This window comes from Gavialis gangeticus, unplaced genomic scaffold (genome assembly GCF_001723915.1).
Source record: "Gavialis gangeticus isolate Ggan-Ray unplaced genomic scaffold, GavGan_comp1, whole genome shotgun sequence".
Classification (NCBI taxonomy): Eukaryota; Metazoa; Chordata; order Crocodylia; family Gavialidae; genus Gavialis; species Gavialis gangeticus.
The window spans coordinates 100904230-100917142 of NW_017729032.1; the positions used below are offsets into that span (position 1 = coordinate 100904230).

Consider the following 12913-nt stretch of genomic DNA (forward strand, 5'->3'; position numbering starts at 1 on the left):
TAGGGTACACTAAGCAGTCATATTCACCATCTGGAACAGAACTTTGTCAGACATTTACTTCTGAGCCTTAGTGCCAAGAAGGACAACCTGATCTACAGAATACAGGTATGGACAGCAATTCTGTGCCAAACCATAAAGCTGACAGACTTGGTACTACAAGGACAAATAAAGCAACTTATCAAAAGCATTAAAGATTTACTGTAGAGTTAGCAACAAAGCAGGACAAGAGTAAGATGTTTCAGAGATCAGTATTTATAGATACTTAAGGAACAAGACTGCAAGATGTTCAGAAGTAGCAACAGCTGAAAGTCACATGTGGCTTCTTTGCTGACCACATCCAAGGAAAAAAAAACGGGTTGGAAAGACCTAGGAACCTAGGGAGCAGCCATTATTACCACTTCATGACAAGCACAACCATGGGGAGAACTGTCTCCCCAGTTAAGATTAAAACTTATATTTATGCAAGTCTCGCTCTGTCTCAAGATGGAAGAGTCAGAACCAGGAACCAGAACACTGTCGATAATAGTGTCCCTAAAGAAAGACTGCAATCCATGCCTACAGATTTCTAATTATTCTAATAATGCAAGTTATTGACTTTTACAAGTCAGATTTCAACTCATTTTTACCATCTTACTCAAATCAAGGACGTTCAACATTTAACATTTTACCTTTTGTGTTTCAATATGCTTTTCTAAGATTTCTTGCTTCTTCTTTCTCACATCTTGTTGAAGTCTTAGTGCTTCCTAGGATTATAAGATTACAGAAAGTTTCTAGATTTTGAATGATGAGCTGCTCAATAGAAAAATATTCTGTCATTGACTAAACAGTTCTATGTTAAATGATTTAGAAAATCTGATAACCACCAAATTTCTAGTAACAAATATAAACTAATATACTTACAGAAGGCTATTCAAACGCAGTACAGAAAAAGCTTTGTTATCTGGCACCCATGGGGAATGGGGAATGTCAGATAACCAAATATGCCGGTTACCCAAGAAGCCGAAACAGGCATCTTTGCCTGCTCGGGCCATCACCTCTTCTGCTGCATTCGGTGCGCCACCACCTCTCCCACCGCGTTGCTGCCCCTTCCGCTGCATCAGTATGCTGGGCGACAGGGAGGAAAGGCCCCCGCACAGACTATTATGCCCCAGGCCATGGGGTCTTGGCAAAACCAGAAGTGCCACGGTGGGCACTTCCAGTTTTGCTTTTACCTTACAAGCTGGCATGCCGGTTAATAGATCATGCCAGTTTGTAAGGTGCCAGATAATGCGGCTTTTACTGCTGTATTTGGGAAAGCAGTGTCAAACATTAGGATTTGATAACCTGAATTAGGCAGGTGCATTCCTCACATGGATTAAGCATCCCTCCTTCATTGCAATTAGGGTAAATCATCTATAGCAGATCAGTATGTCAGTGAAAGGCAGGATATTGTACTCCACAGTACCAGAGGAAGTATTTTTAACGCACAAAATTAATTTACATAACTTATAAGCAAGAGCTCAGACACATAGAAAAAATATGTTGTAGGATTCAGTAAATTAAGCTTTGTGGTATAGTTCCAGATCAAGGAAGTCAAAAGTACATTAAAAAGCTGGGGTGTTTTTTGGTTGTTGTTTTTTGTTTTGGTTTGGTTTTTTTTTGGAGGGGTGGGTGAAACTTTGATACCATAACCAAAATAATTAAGCTTTCTACCCAGAAAGAAGCTAATCAGTTGCATCAAAGATTTATCTTGAAGCTATTAGGAATGTAACTCTTTCTGAAGACACTTATGAATGCACAAATGAGAAACACACATTTGTCTGCTTTATTACTGTGAAAAACCTATACTTAGAGGGCAGCAAAGACCAGGCCAGAGCTGCAGCTCAGCTCCTCTAATGCCGATCAAAATGTATAGATATGTATATTCCTTAATCTCAGACAAAGAACGGGAGTAAGGGGTTAGGCCCCAGGACATTGAGAAAGAATTAATCAACATACCTGACATGGAGACGAAGAAATGTAAAAACCCACCCGTGCATGAGTCAACAGGCTAGTATAACCAAACTACAAGGGTATTTGCCACAGAATTACTCCATGTAGAATGAAAGTATACCAATAGCCATAATAAAAATACTAATGCTGCATCTGTATATCCTCCTAAATACCATCTTAAATTCTGCTCACTTGGTATGTTATGTTACGTTACATGTGCAATCATATTCTTTAGTAGCTGCAACCTCCACAGAAGATTATACACTCAAGGGGCATGAAGAAAAAGGGAACAGAAAAGGAAGATAGATAAAAAGGCAAAGAGATGAGAAAAACTAATGAAAATAAGAAAAAAGAAAAGAAGGGTATCTTACATCTATCACAATGAGCCATAATTTTCTCATAAGTAAAAGGTTTATAACAGAAATCTCTCTAAACAGAAAAAAGCATGAGGAAATAAGCCACTTAACGTTGCAGAACTTTAGTTCTTTCTTCCTTTAAAATGATTATTCAGTATTGTAGTTGAGATTTTAACCAGTGGCTTCTAATTTCTGACACCTAACGTTAGATATTCATCAGATTATTTTCAAAGATGCTAAGCAACTGCAATTTTAGTTTATGTCACTGGGTGCTACAGGTACTGAGAACTTCCAAATATCATGCTATAAGTGTCATATATGTGCCAAAGGAGTCTGGTCCCATGTTACATATAGTCACAAAGCCCTGCTTAAAGTAAAAAAAATTGAAAACCCTTACAGACAATGTCCATTAGCCTAAACTCTCCATTTAGGAGCTAAATTGTCCTTAATGATTTTGTATAAACCTAAATCGAATGGATTCAACTTGTGCGCTCATAAACAAAGACAACATATTCAATCTATATTTAGTTTACTCAAGTAAAAGTGAACCAGAGAACCCAAAAGTGATTTTAAAAACGTAAACTGAGCAGGTGAGTCTCATCCAGAGCCAGGCATTTTTTTTGGCTTTATTTGCCTTATACTCAAAAGGAAATTGGGACTTTAGTATTTTTTAATATACTTAAGTCAATAAATGAAGGTGATGAAGTACAATTAAAACAGGCTAAAAGGCTGGACAATTCTCACTTGAGGAGGGCAAATATTGATCACAGAGGATCCAAATACAGCAAACAAGAGACAATTGGGAAACAAAGTTAGGATTATACTGTATACCCTTCTTCCAACTAACGAAGAAAAATCAACATCCCAAATGTGAAGATTCTTTTTCCCATTACAAAAGCTTCATATGCTGTGTCCCTACTGATCTTCAGTAAATTGATAGAAAATACACTGCAACAAGTAAACAAAAAGGAACAAGTACTTTCAACAAGTACTACAAAACAAAAGTTTTACTTTTGTTGCTTTTTGAAACCAACTCTATTCTGCGATGAACACTTGATTTACTAATTCCACCTATGCAGTTATGAGATATGTTCGTACAACCTCTAACAGTTACAAATTCCTAAATCTATTATTTATTTTATATACATTTAAGAAGTATGTTTAATTTACCTGTTTTTTCTTCTGTGCTTCATTAGAGTCTAGCACGGAAGTGGAAACAACAGGCAAAGATTTCTGTGCTGCCTTCAAAGCAGCAGGGTTGTACACAGTTTTTGTCAAGCCAGTAGAAGTGGACAATACCTACAGGAGGAAACCATTTAATTTTTGCTAGTAATTTCATATTTTTTACTTTTAAAAACAGAAATGTTTTAAAAAAAACATTTTTCATAAGACCAGTGACCTCTGCCTCCTTTGATTAAAAGGCTGATAAAAATTATAGAGTAATAAAATGTTTCTGATAGCTTGGAGTTAAGCAATTAATAAAAATGCACCACATCAAGTATTCTAAATGTTTTCTGATTAAATAGGTTTTACAGTGCAATTACAAATACTGCTTAAAAATTTAAACAGAAGCTTTTTTAGGATTTGATCAAAAGTAAGATGACTCAGCTCTGGTGCTGTGTACCTGAGACTACAATTAGTCCTAAAATTTTCTACCTAAAAGGCTGTTACTTGTGATTACATGCACTTAAAATACAGGACAGTACCCTAATTTTAAACACGAATGCTCAGAGCAGACATTGTAGCTGTAATGAAAAGTCAAATGCAAAGCAAGGCTAAAATAAACAGTAAAAGGGAGATTTTCTTTAGCACCACAGAGCACAGAAAGGGATTTTAGTGTCAACTTCACTTCCCTTGCTTCATGTGTAATGCAGCACTATAAAATTTCCCTATGCCTTACTAATCTTCAGCTCAAGGGTGATCCTGGGAGGCAGTCAGCAACCAATGCAACTTAAAGCAGCCTTTGCATGTTTTTCAGTTATGTTCAGACTGGACTGACAGAGTCAGGCCCAGGTTGAGAAGTACAAGTGTGACTTCAGTAGGCCCTCCTTAACATATGCCATTCTCCACCACAGCTAAGGATTTGAAGCAAACTGCTTTTGTAGTGTTCCTAAAGATCAGGCCACTATGGAGTTTCAAAGGCCAGAGAAGATGCACGTATGGTTTTGTCTGACTTCTTATCAAATACAGCATTTATATATACCATGCATCTAAATCCTAAGATATTTACAATAGTTCCTATATAAATTTAAGGGAAAATTAAAAATAAAGCTGCATGGAGATTGCTCGTGAGACAGCTGTGTCTTCATAAAAAAAAATCTAACACTTAATAGCACAAAAAAGCAACAGGAAAGAAACGGGAAAAAAGATAAAAGGCTTAGAAGACCAGCTACAACTAAGGGAGATTTACAATTGAAAATGTTTCACAAAAAGGTCTTTACTACTTTTATATCTATTGTCTCCACTCTTTCCACTACTAAAGTATTTTCTAGAGTGGATCTGCTGAGAGAGTAGGAAAAAAATATTAGTACGTTATAAATGGTATATTATAAAAGCCCATCAGGGGTGCTTAAGTGGGCTGTTAAAGGTGAGCTGAAATGCTGCTTTAACAAGTTATAAAACACCAACATCTGGCAAATAGTACTTCAACAAATAGCTTCAGGGCAATCTTCTTCAAACAGGCAGGAAAACAACAAAAAGCAAAAAAATGACATGTATCTATCTACCCTTTTCTCCCAAAACACTGCTAGTGCCCTATTAAAAAGGAAACAATTTAACATTTAGACATTTAACAGAAAAGAAACAACAGAACAGATGTATCTATTCAGAAGTGAGGTAAGCCTCCCCAGTATATGCAGTATGGGAAGTATATGCAGTATGGGAAGAAAAGGTGGGAAAGCCACCTTATTCAGCCCTTACCCAAAGCCCTAAAGCAGGTGATCACCATTTCTGTTTCTGAACCTTTTCTCTTACAGCTGCTTAGAGACAAACCTGGCTCACTGTAGGCATATGCATACATGCATGTAATGCAGTGTCCGGCTGCACTTTTGCAGCAGTAATACAGCAGTGCACTTTTGAACTAAAACACATTAAAGGTGTTTTAGTTTCAAAGCACACTGCTGTCATTTTCTCAGTGCTGATGCACTTTTTGCCATTTATACAAACATATATGACGCAGTCCTGGGTGCGTCAGTTCTCATGCTCCACAGACTCAATTAATTGAGCTTGCTCTGACTCGCTAGATTTCCAGTGTCAGAGAAGACAAACATGTATGTATAAATGTCCTATGTTCTCAGGGGTGTAGCAACTTTACAAGGATGTCTTAAATTGCATCCTATTACTCCATCTTCCTATTCAGCAACAAGGACATACTCTAGGAAAATACCCTGCTCTTAACAGCTGATCAGTTTGTACACAGACACAGCAGTTGCAAAGAAATGGTCTGGCCCATACAACAGCGCAAATGATGAAAGAAACAGTAGCCAGAAACTGGTCAGACCCAATTTCAAGGTCTGGAACTTGGGCAAAATGATGCTTTCCCTTAACTCAATGTGTAAACATATACAAACTGCAAATTCCCACCAATATTTGCCTAAGTGCACAGCAAAGTGAAAAAAAAACATTTTAATATAGATCTGCACTTCAAAGAAATGTGTTAATAAACTCAAATTGTATGAGAGGAGAATAAAAGGAAGGACTTCCACTCAAACCATAATAGACTTAGAATATATACAACTACATATCTTTTTAATACAAATGCACACAAATACTTGAGTGCAAAAAGAAAGCAGTAATTTCAGGAACTCTGGTACAGAATTAACAAAATGTCAAAGTCAATACTCCAGATATCTAGCTAGCATATTGGTGCTGTGTGTGGTCTGGGGTAGATCAGAGCATCTCCTATGCCCCCACTTCTTCCATACCATGCTGTTTCCCCTACACACCACTTGCTGCGTGCGTGAGCCATCTTGAATCACCTTGGCCCTAGCCAGGCAGCAACAGGAGTGACAGCTCTGGCCCTAGCTCAGGGCAAATGACAGCTGTAGCCCCAGCTGGGCTGGTACTGGAATCTGAGATACCCACCCCCCATGTTGAATGGTGAAAAAAAATCTTCTCTTGGATTCAAGTAAATACAGTACTATTGCATCATTCTAGAGGGTGTTCTGGTTCTTTGCCTCTTATGCAAAGGTCACTTTTACTTCTGGTGCACACTACTTCCACCAAATAAATATTACACACCATCTGGATGGGATCATTCCAAGCACAAATGAAGGGATAAATGTTTGTAATATCAGTTTGAAGAGGTACACAGAAACCTGAGAGCCTTTCCTTCCCCAGAAAGCAGGCCTTTCAGTTTATGTTACAAAGGTAGTTAAAGTTCACAGAACTACTTTGCTAATAGCTCATGATACTAAACAGATACTGTAAAAGCATTTAAGTTCACCTTTAACACCTTTTTTTGGTAGATGAATGAAGACAACTTGGTATGTAAAACAAATGTAAAACAGGAGTACATACCCACCTTGTTATAATCGTATCAACTATTTAAACTAAAAGTAGTATACACATACTTTATGTAGCTACATAGAACTGGCCATTAACTGTTTTTAAACTTGTAAGTGCAAAGTTGAAATAAAATGAATTCGGTATTAGGAATATATTAGATGTGAGGAGAGGGAACATTCAGACATGGTATTTTCTTACCTTTTCAGTTGTTGGAGTAGCTGGTTTTGATACAAAACCCAGTCTATCCTTCACAGATAATTTAGTTACATTCTAACCGAAAACAAAACATAAAATTAATTCTTTCCTAAATGTGTACTTATATCAGTTTATAATGAAAATCCAACCACACAATTTTGAAAGCATAACATAACAAAAGAGTAGTCATATACTGTACTTTTAAGATCTAAACATCTAGATAAAAGACTATTAAATGCTTGAATAATCAGCTGCCCTAGGGATAAGAGGTCTGAATAGATGGGATGACAACAATTTGTCCAAACAATAGCAGATGTGGTGGTGTCACTTTGGAAAAAAGATGTTTTACAATACCATATCCAGAAGTATCTTCTTTCACATGCAAGGCAACTTAGCTAGAGAAGCCCCTGAACTTAAGAGTTGTATATGCTGAAAATATGCTGAAAATCCAGGCACTGATTTCCAAATGTCACCTTTCAGAACTTGTGCTGTGAAGCGTAAGCTAAAGACTTTCTTCCTTCTGGTATATGAACCAAAGAAATGCTGAAACTGTCTGGCTATAGACCAGATATAGTGTTTGATGAACCCTTCAAAGAGAAAAAATCTGCTCTGAAATATCTCACGATTCATACATTTACTATGTTACCTGCATTCCTTTAATTACAAGAAATACAACATTTTTCAAAGTATTTTCAAGTCAGATGCTGACCATCTACCTCTAATGATGCAGGTTAATGGAAGAGATGTAATATGTTAAATGTGTTGACTGTTAGCAAGTAAAGATTCCAATTTCTGCAAGCAACAAGAACCTTACGAAATAAAATGTAATCCGTTGCATCTTTGTCATAACTGATCTCCTGAAATAAAATTCTTCCTGTAAAATCATTTAACTGCTACAGTGGAACTATAAAACCAACAACAAGAAATATTTTGGAATATTTTCAATGCAGGTTCAGTGACCAACAAACTAGATTTACAAGAATTTGAAAGTGCACAGCTTTAACACATGGAGGTAAAACCAAAAGGCAACAGCTATATAGCAGAAACCTGGCAACAACCACCTCAGTAAGAAAGCCCTGTCTACTATGTCATTATCACTCGAAGTGATAACATTTGCATTGAAGTGTCCAATCTGTACAAATAAAAATTCTCACATGTATGTGGCACAACAGGCCGTTTCTAGTAAGAAAACCCTCTCATTAAAGAGAGGGTCGAAAGGTTGCCACACAGGCAATTAAGCACCAAACCTTCAAGTTAATGGGATTCTTAAGGCAGTGGTATGCTTACTTGCAGTGAACTGTATGTAGGGATCTGAACAGTTTAATTTATTATGCTTCTCACAGCTGTTACTTAAGTGGACTGACATTTAGAAGATGGTCAAGACAAGCCAAACTGGAAGTCAAATCTGCTTAATTTCTAAGGCTTATTTTGCTATCCAAGATGCAAAATGAGCACCTCCTGAAGCAAAGGCATCTAAAGTAACAGTATTTCGCAACAAGTACTGTTCCTGGATTTTATAATTTCATGCAAATATTCAGAAAATATTTCACAATCAGAAGTTGTTTAAATACTACAAATTAAATGTCTTAATAGTTGAAGTTTTATTTGGCCAAGCTTATAGACAGCTTATTTAAATGCATGCTTCCCAACTTCAGTAATATACAGATTATTATTCTGTGGTGAAACCCTTACTTTGAAAGGCTGACAATGGTTATTCTAGAGAGCTATTTCTAACCATATGCCTAGGTTGGGGTCAGCCTTTTGCTGGCACAGTCGCAGCTTGCAACCCGGCTGCGATCGTGGGCTGGGAGTCTTCGCCTCCACAGCAACCAGCTGCTTGCACTTGCTGCAGATTCCCTACCTCTTTGTCCAGGAAGCATGGCATCCCAGGAGACAATCTAGAAGCAGAAGGAACTTCCTGGTGCCAGCTGCCTCACCCAAACTGTCTCCTGGGATGCCATACTTCCTGGAGTACTCTAAGAGGATGATGTCACACAAGTTTACACTGCAAGGGCAGCAGAAAGACAGTTAGCTCTTTACTATATGTAGTTCTTTATACAAGTTCCTGTAAATAAAAAGTTTTGTTTCCACATCACAAGCTTCATCAAGATACTCCCACCAGCTCACTTGCTGCTACATATAAGCTACAGGGATCAGCCTATAGCTAAGTCTGTGGGAAGGATGCTACAGGAGCCCACTCTTCAGTTTACTGAATAGTGGTTGGCATCTTGGCAGCTGCCTGGCATGCTCAGTGCTTCCAGGCTTGCTGCTTTTCCAGTACAAACAACTTCCGCACTTGAAATATGCACCCTGAATTTGGAGAGCTGATTTTAAAGGAGTGGGGGGAGGGGAGAGAATATGAATGTTGTGTGTAAGACAATACAGTAGCTCCTTAGTATTGGGCACTTGACCTAAGATAAATTGCCAATTGTTACAACTTTTAGAAAGACTTTCAAGAAATTTTACTTGTATCAAATCTTATCAGAAAGTTTTTGAGGTTTCAGACATGTTTGCGTGATACCTGCCACTATAAAAAAATGTATAAACTAGAAAAACGTTACAATACATCACTACAAACACAAAAGGAAAGATTTGTATCATGGACCTTTGCAACAGCAAACGTTATACATACCTGAACATTTTCTGTATTGGCACTCTGAGCTTCCACAGGCTCAATATTACTTGCAGGTACAGGACCTAAACGCTCCTTGACTGATTGCTTCACTACTGGTAAACTGGGTTGCTGAACTAATGGCTGTATTACCTATAAAAAAAAATAAGAAAAAGAAAAAAAAAAGAAAATTGAAACATTCTGACACCATCAGCAGAGGCCTAGCAACCATGCAGGTTACAGGATCCTACCATTACAAAGTTGTAGCATGGCAACTAAAGTATTAACTTTACGGGGATTAACACTAACTGCACGATGTATGTAGCAATAGCTGGATTTTTTGGTGAGAATTTATAGGCATAAATACGTGTTGTTATTCTTTCACATTAAAATATGATCAAAAAGTTGCTAGTGTACTTCCCATGAAGCACTTTGAATCCAGTATTCTTCATTTCACTTGTTAAATTGGCAAGTGACACTGAATAAATAGTAAGAGCCATAATTCTGGTCCTTTCAGAAACTAAATTCCCCTCTGCTACTTCAACTACTTATTTGCAAAATTATGAAAATACAAACATGCACATGCATTTTCTGTTTGTATCTACTTCTTTCAGTTGCTTGGTTACAAACGAGATAAAAGGGGAAAAAACATTACGTAAAAGACAGTCTGATTTAGGATGGATGGGGGCCAACTGAAAAGTAGTATTCTGTTTGGTTTGGAAAAAATAAATAAATTTGTGACTGAAAAACACTCAAGTCTGATCACAACCACTTTCTAAGAATTATTTAACAGAACCTAATGAAAATCATCTTTGTTACCAGCAGTTTTTCCAAGCAGATCCAGAAAGTTATCTGGATATAGTAGCTGTTAACTGGGACATTTACAGGGCGATTACAAAAACAGATCACCCTTCCTCCCAAATTCAAGAAATAAAGTTCTGCCTTTAGTACTGGCAGGGGGAAAAACAACTCTGGGAAGTCACACTGTTACAAATAGAGGTAAACTAATTTTATCAAAATTAGATCTTGGTACAAAAAAAAGAAAGGGATGTAAAAACTAAATTTTAGTTTTTAGACAAATTGCAGGTATGGGACCAGAAATTAATTACATATTACAAAAGTTATTCCTGCTTATGGTCATAAAATACAGAACATCAATGGCACAAAAATCTGGGTTCATTTGTTCTGCAGTTTCTATCTTCAATGTTACTGCATTTCCCATTATCCTGTAAATTCTAGCCTTATGTTTCAATGAAAGTTCAATTTTGCTATTTTTCCCCACTCAGTAGAAGCTGAACTCTGTCCTTCAAACCCCTACAGTGGAAAAGTCTATAGGCAGAAGGATGTGCCACTGATCAGGACGGAAAGTATTTAGGAGGAAAAGGATATTTCAGGGGAGCATAAAAGATTGGGAAAAGGGCCTTTCATAAAACAAAATGCATTATCTGACACTCTTCTCTTCTAATGGTCTGCTACAAAGAAAAGGCTGCATCAGATAAACAGAGCAAATGATAATTAACAAAGTAAATGCTACTTCAGAGCCTCATTTAAACTTTACAGATGGTTAAATGGAACAGAATAATCCATAAAACACATAATGGTGTCAACATAACCATTTCAGCTAAGGACCTTAATTCATATCTTACTAATCAGCTCTTGAAACTCAAAACCAGGGTCCAAGGAAAATTAATAAAGGTAGTTTTATTCTTTTAAACCTTACACTCCAAAATAACTTGTCTACCTTTTAGCAATTTAATTAAAAATACTAATTGAAAAAATCAATTTTAAATTCTGTTACAGGCAGTATATAGAATTAACTTCTTTACCTTCTGTGGGATAGCCTGCATTTGTGGACCACTGCCTTCTCGATGCCAATAGACTTTAATAAAACGATTATTTAATACTGCTTCTGTGCTTGATATAGCTTTCTTTGCCTCTTCATGTGTGGCAAACTGAATAAGGGCACCTTCTGGATCACCCTGATAGGCAACCTAAGAATTCAAACAGAAGTCAAGCACACACACAACAGTTACTATTACACACACTTAAATGGCATTTCTATTGACTGTAAGTGGCAAATTTCAGCGTCTTCCACGTTATGATAGATGTTGAGATGGCGTTGTTGCCATGATGGTCCAAGAAATGTGCGACAGGTAAGAATTCTTGTGGGTGATGTCTTTTTTTGGACCAACTGCATGGTTGGAAAAGATATAGGCAAGCTTTTGGGCATCAGGCCTGAGGAAGAGTACTGTAATACCTGAAAGCTTGCCCACGTCTATCACAATCATGCAGTTAGTCCAATAAATGATACGCATAAGAATCCTTGACTCTCACAGCAACAATATCACCTCAACATATCTATCATCAACATCATCATTAAACTGCTATTTTCAGCTTTAAAAATTCCCATTAAATTCATTATGGATAAGTGAATAAGGATTTATGATTTTAGACTTTTTTGCCATTTTATTTGGAAGACAAGGGATGTTGGTGATCTGAACTCTCAATAATTATACCCCTAAATTTAAAACTACTGGTTTTAGAAATAGAAAATCATATGCAGGAACTCTTTTGTTATTCATTATTTAAGATAATTTGTTTTCATTTAAAATATTAAATACAAACTAAATTTATGGAGCATGATAACACAAAGTTCATAGTTACTCATACACTAGGATGGCTTTATACATATTTTCATACAAGTGCACTCAAGGATAATATGCTAGTCCTCTTTTCAGTCAACTATAAATAAACGTGTAGGAAGTCAGACCCAAGGTATACATTTTATTAGCGTCTTTCAGAAGCATGCAACTACAAATTTCATTGCCATCCAAACTTAAAATTGCTTTTTTATATTCTAAATTTAGATTTCCAGTATGCTGGAATACCCCAAACCTTTGCTTTGTGGTCCATACAGTTCAACAATGGTCTAGGTATATATACACAACATAGCAGCATGTAGGCAGATATCTACCTCAAAATACAAATATTATAAATGAATACATATGCTTAATTAAAAAAAAAAATGTATATTTAGGCAGAAAAAAAAATATTCAATATTTTTTCTTCTAATATAATAGAACTACTCAGTTGCACTTTCATAGCTATGCTATCAAAATTCCTCTATAAAAAAAAAAAAAAAACTTTCCACATACAAAGTTCCTCTATAAACTTTCCACAAGAGGTGAACAGAAAAAGTAATCTGCAGCTTTACATTACTTTCACAGTACAAAAGAACCCTTTTTAAAGTTAAAAATAATTAAATAGTCTAATA

At 36.5% G+C, this 12913-nt stretch overlaps 1 protein-coding gene across 1 annotated transcript in view; it reads right to left on the bottom strand.

The window, feature by feature from the left end:
• Window positions 1-12913, bottom strand: part of RBM26 (RNA binding motif protein 26) — a 124864-nt gene that overhangs the window by 50500 nt on the left and 61451 nt on the right. Inside the window, exons 14-18 of the mRNA XM_019523828.1 lie at window positions 11466-11630; window positions 9661-9792; window positions 7032-7103; window positions 3498-3626; window positions 669-743 (exon numbers count right to left, since the gene is read on the bottom strand). Of these exons, the coding sequence (XP_019379373.1) occupies window positions 669-743; window positions 3498-3626; window positions 7032-7103; window positions 9661-9792; window positions 11466-11630 (573 nt within the window). The remainder of the gene's footprint in view (window positions 1-668; window positions 744-3497; window positions 3627-7031; window positions 7104-9660; window positions 9793-11465; window positions 11631-12913) is intronic.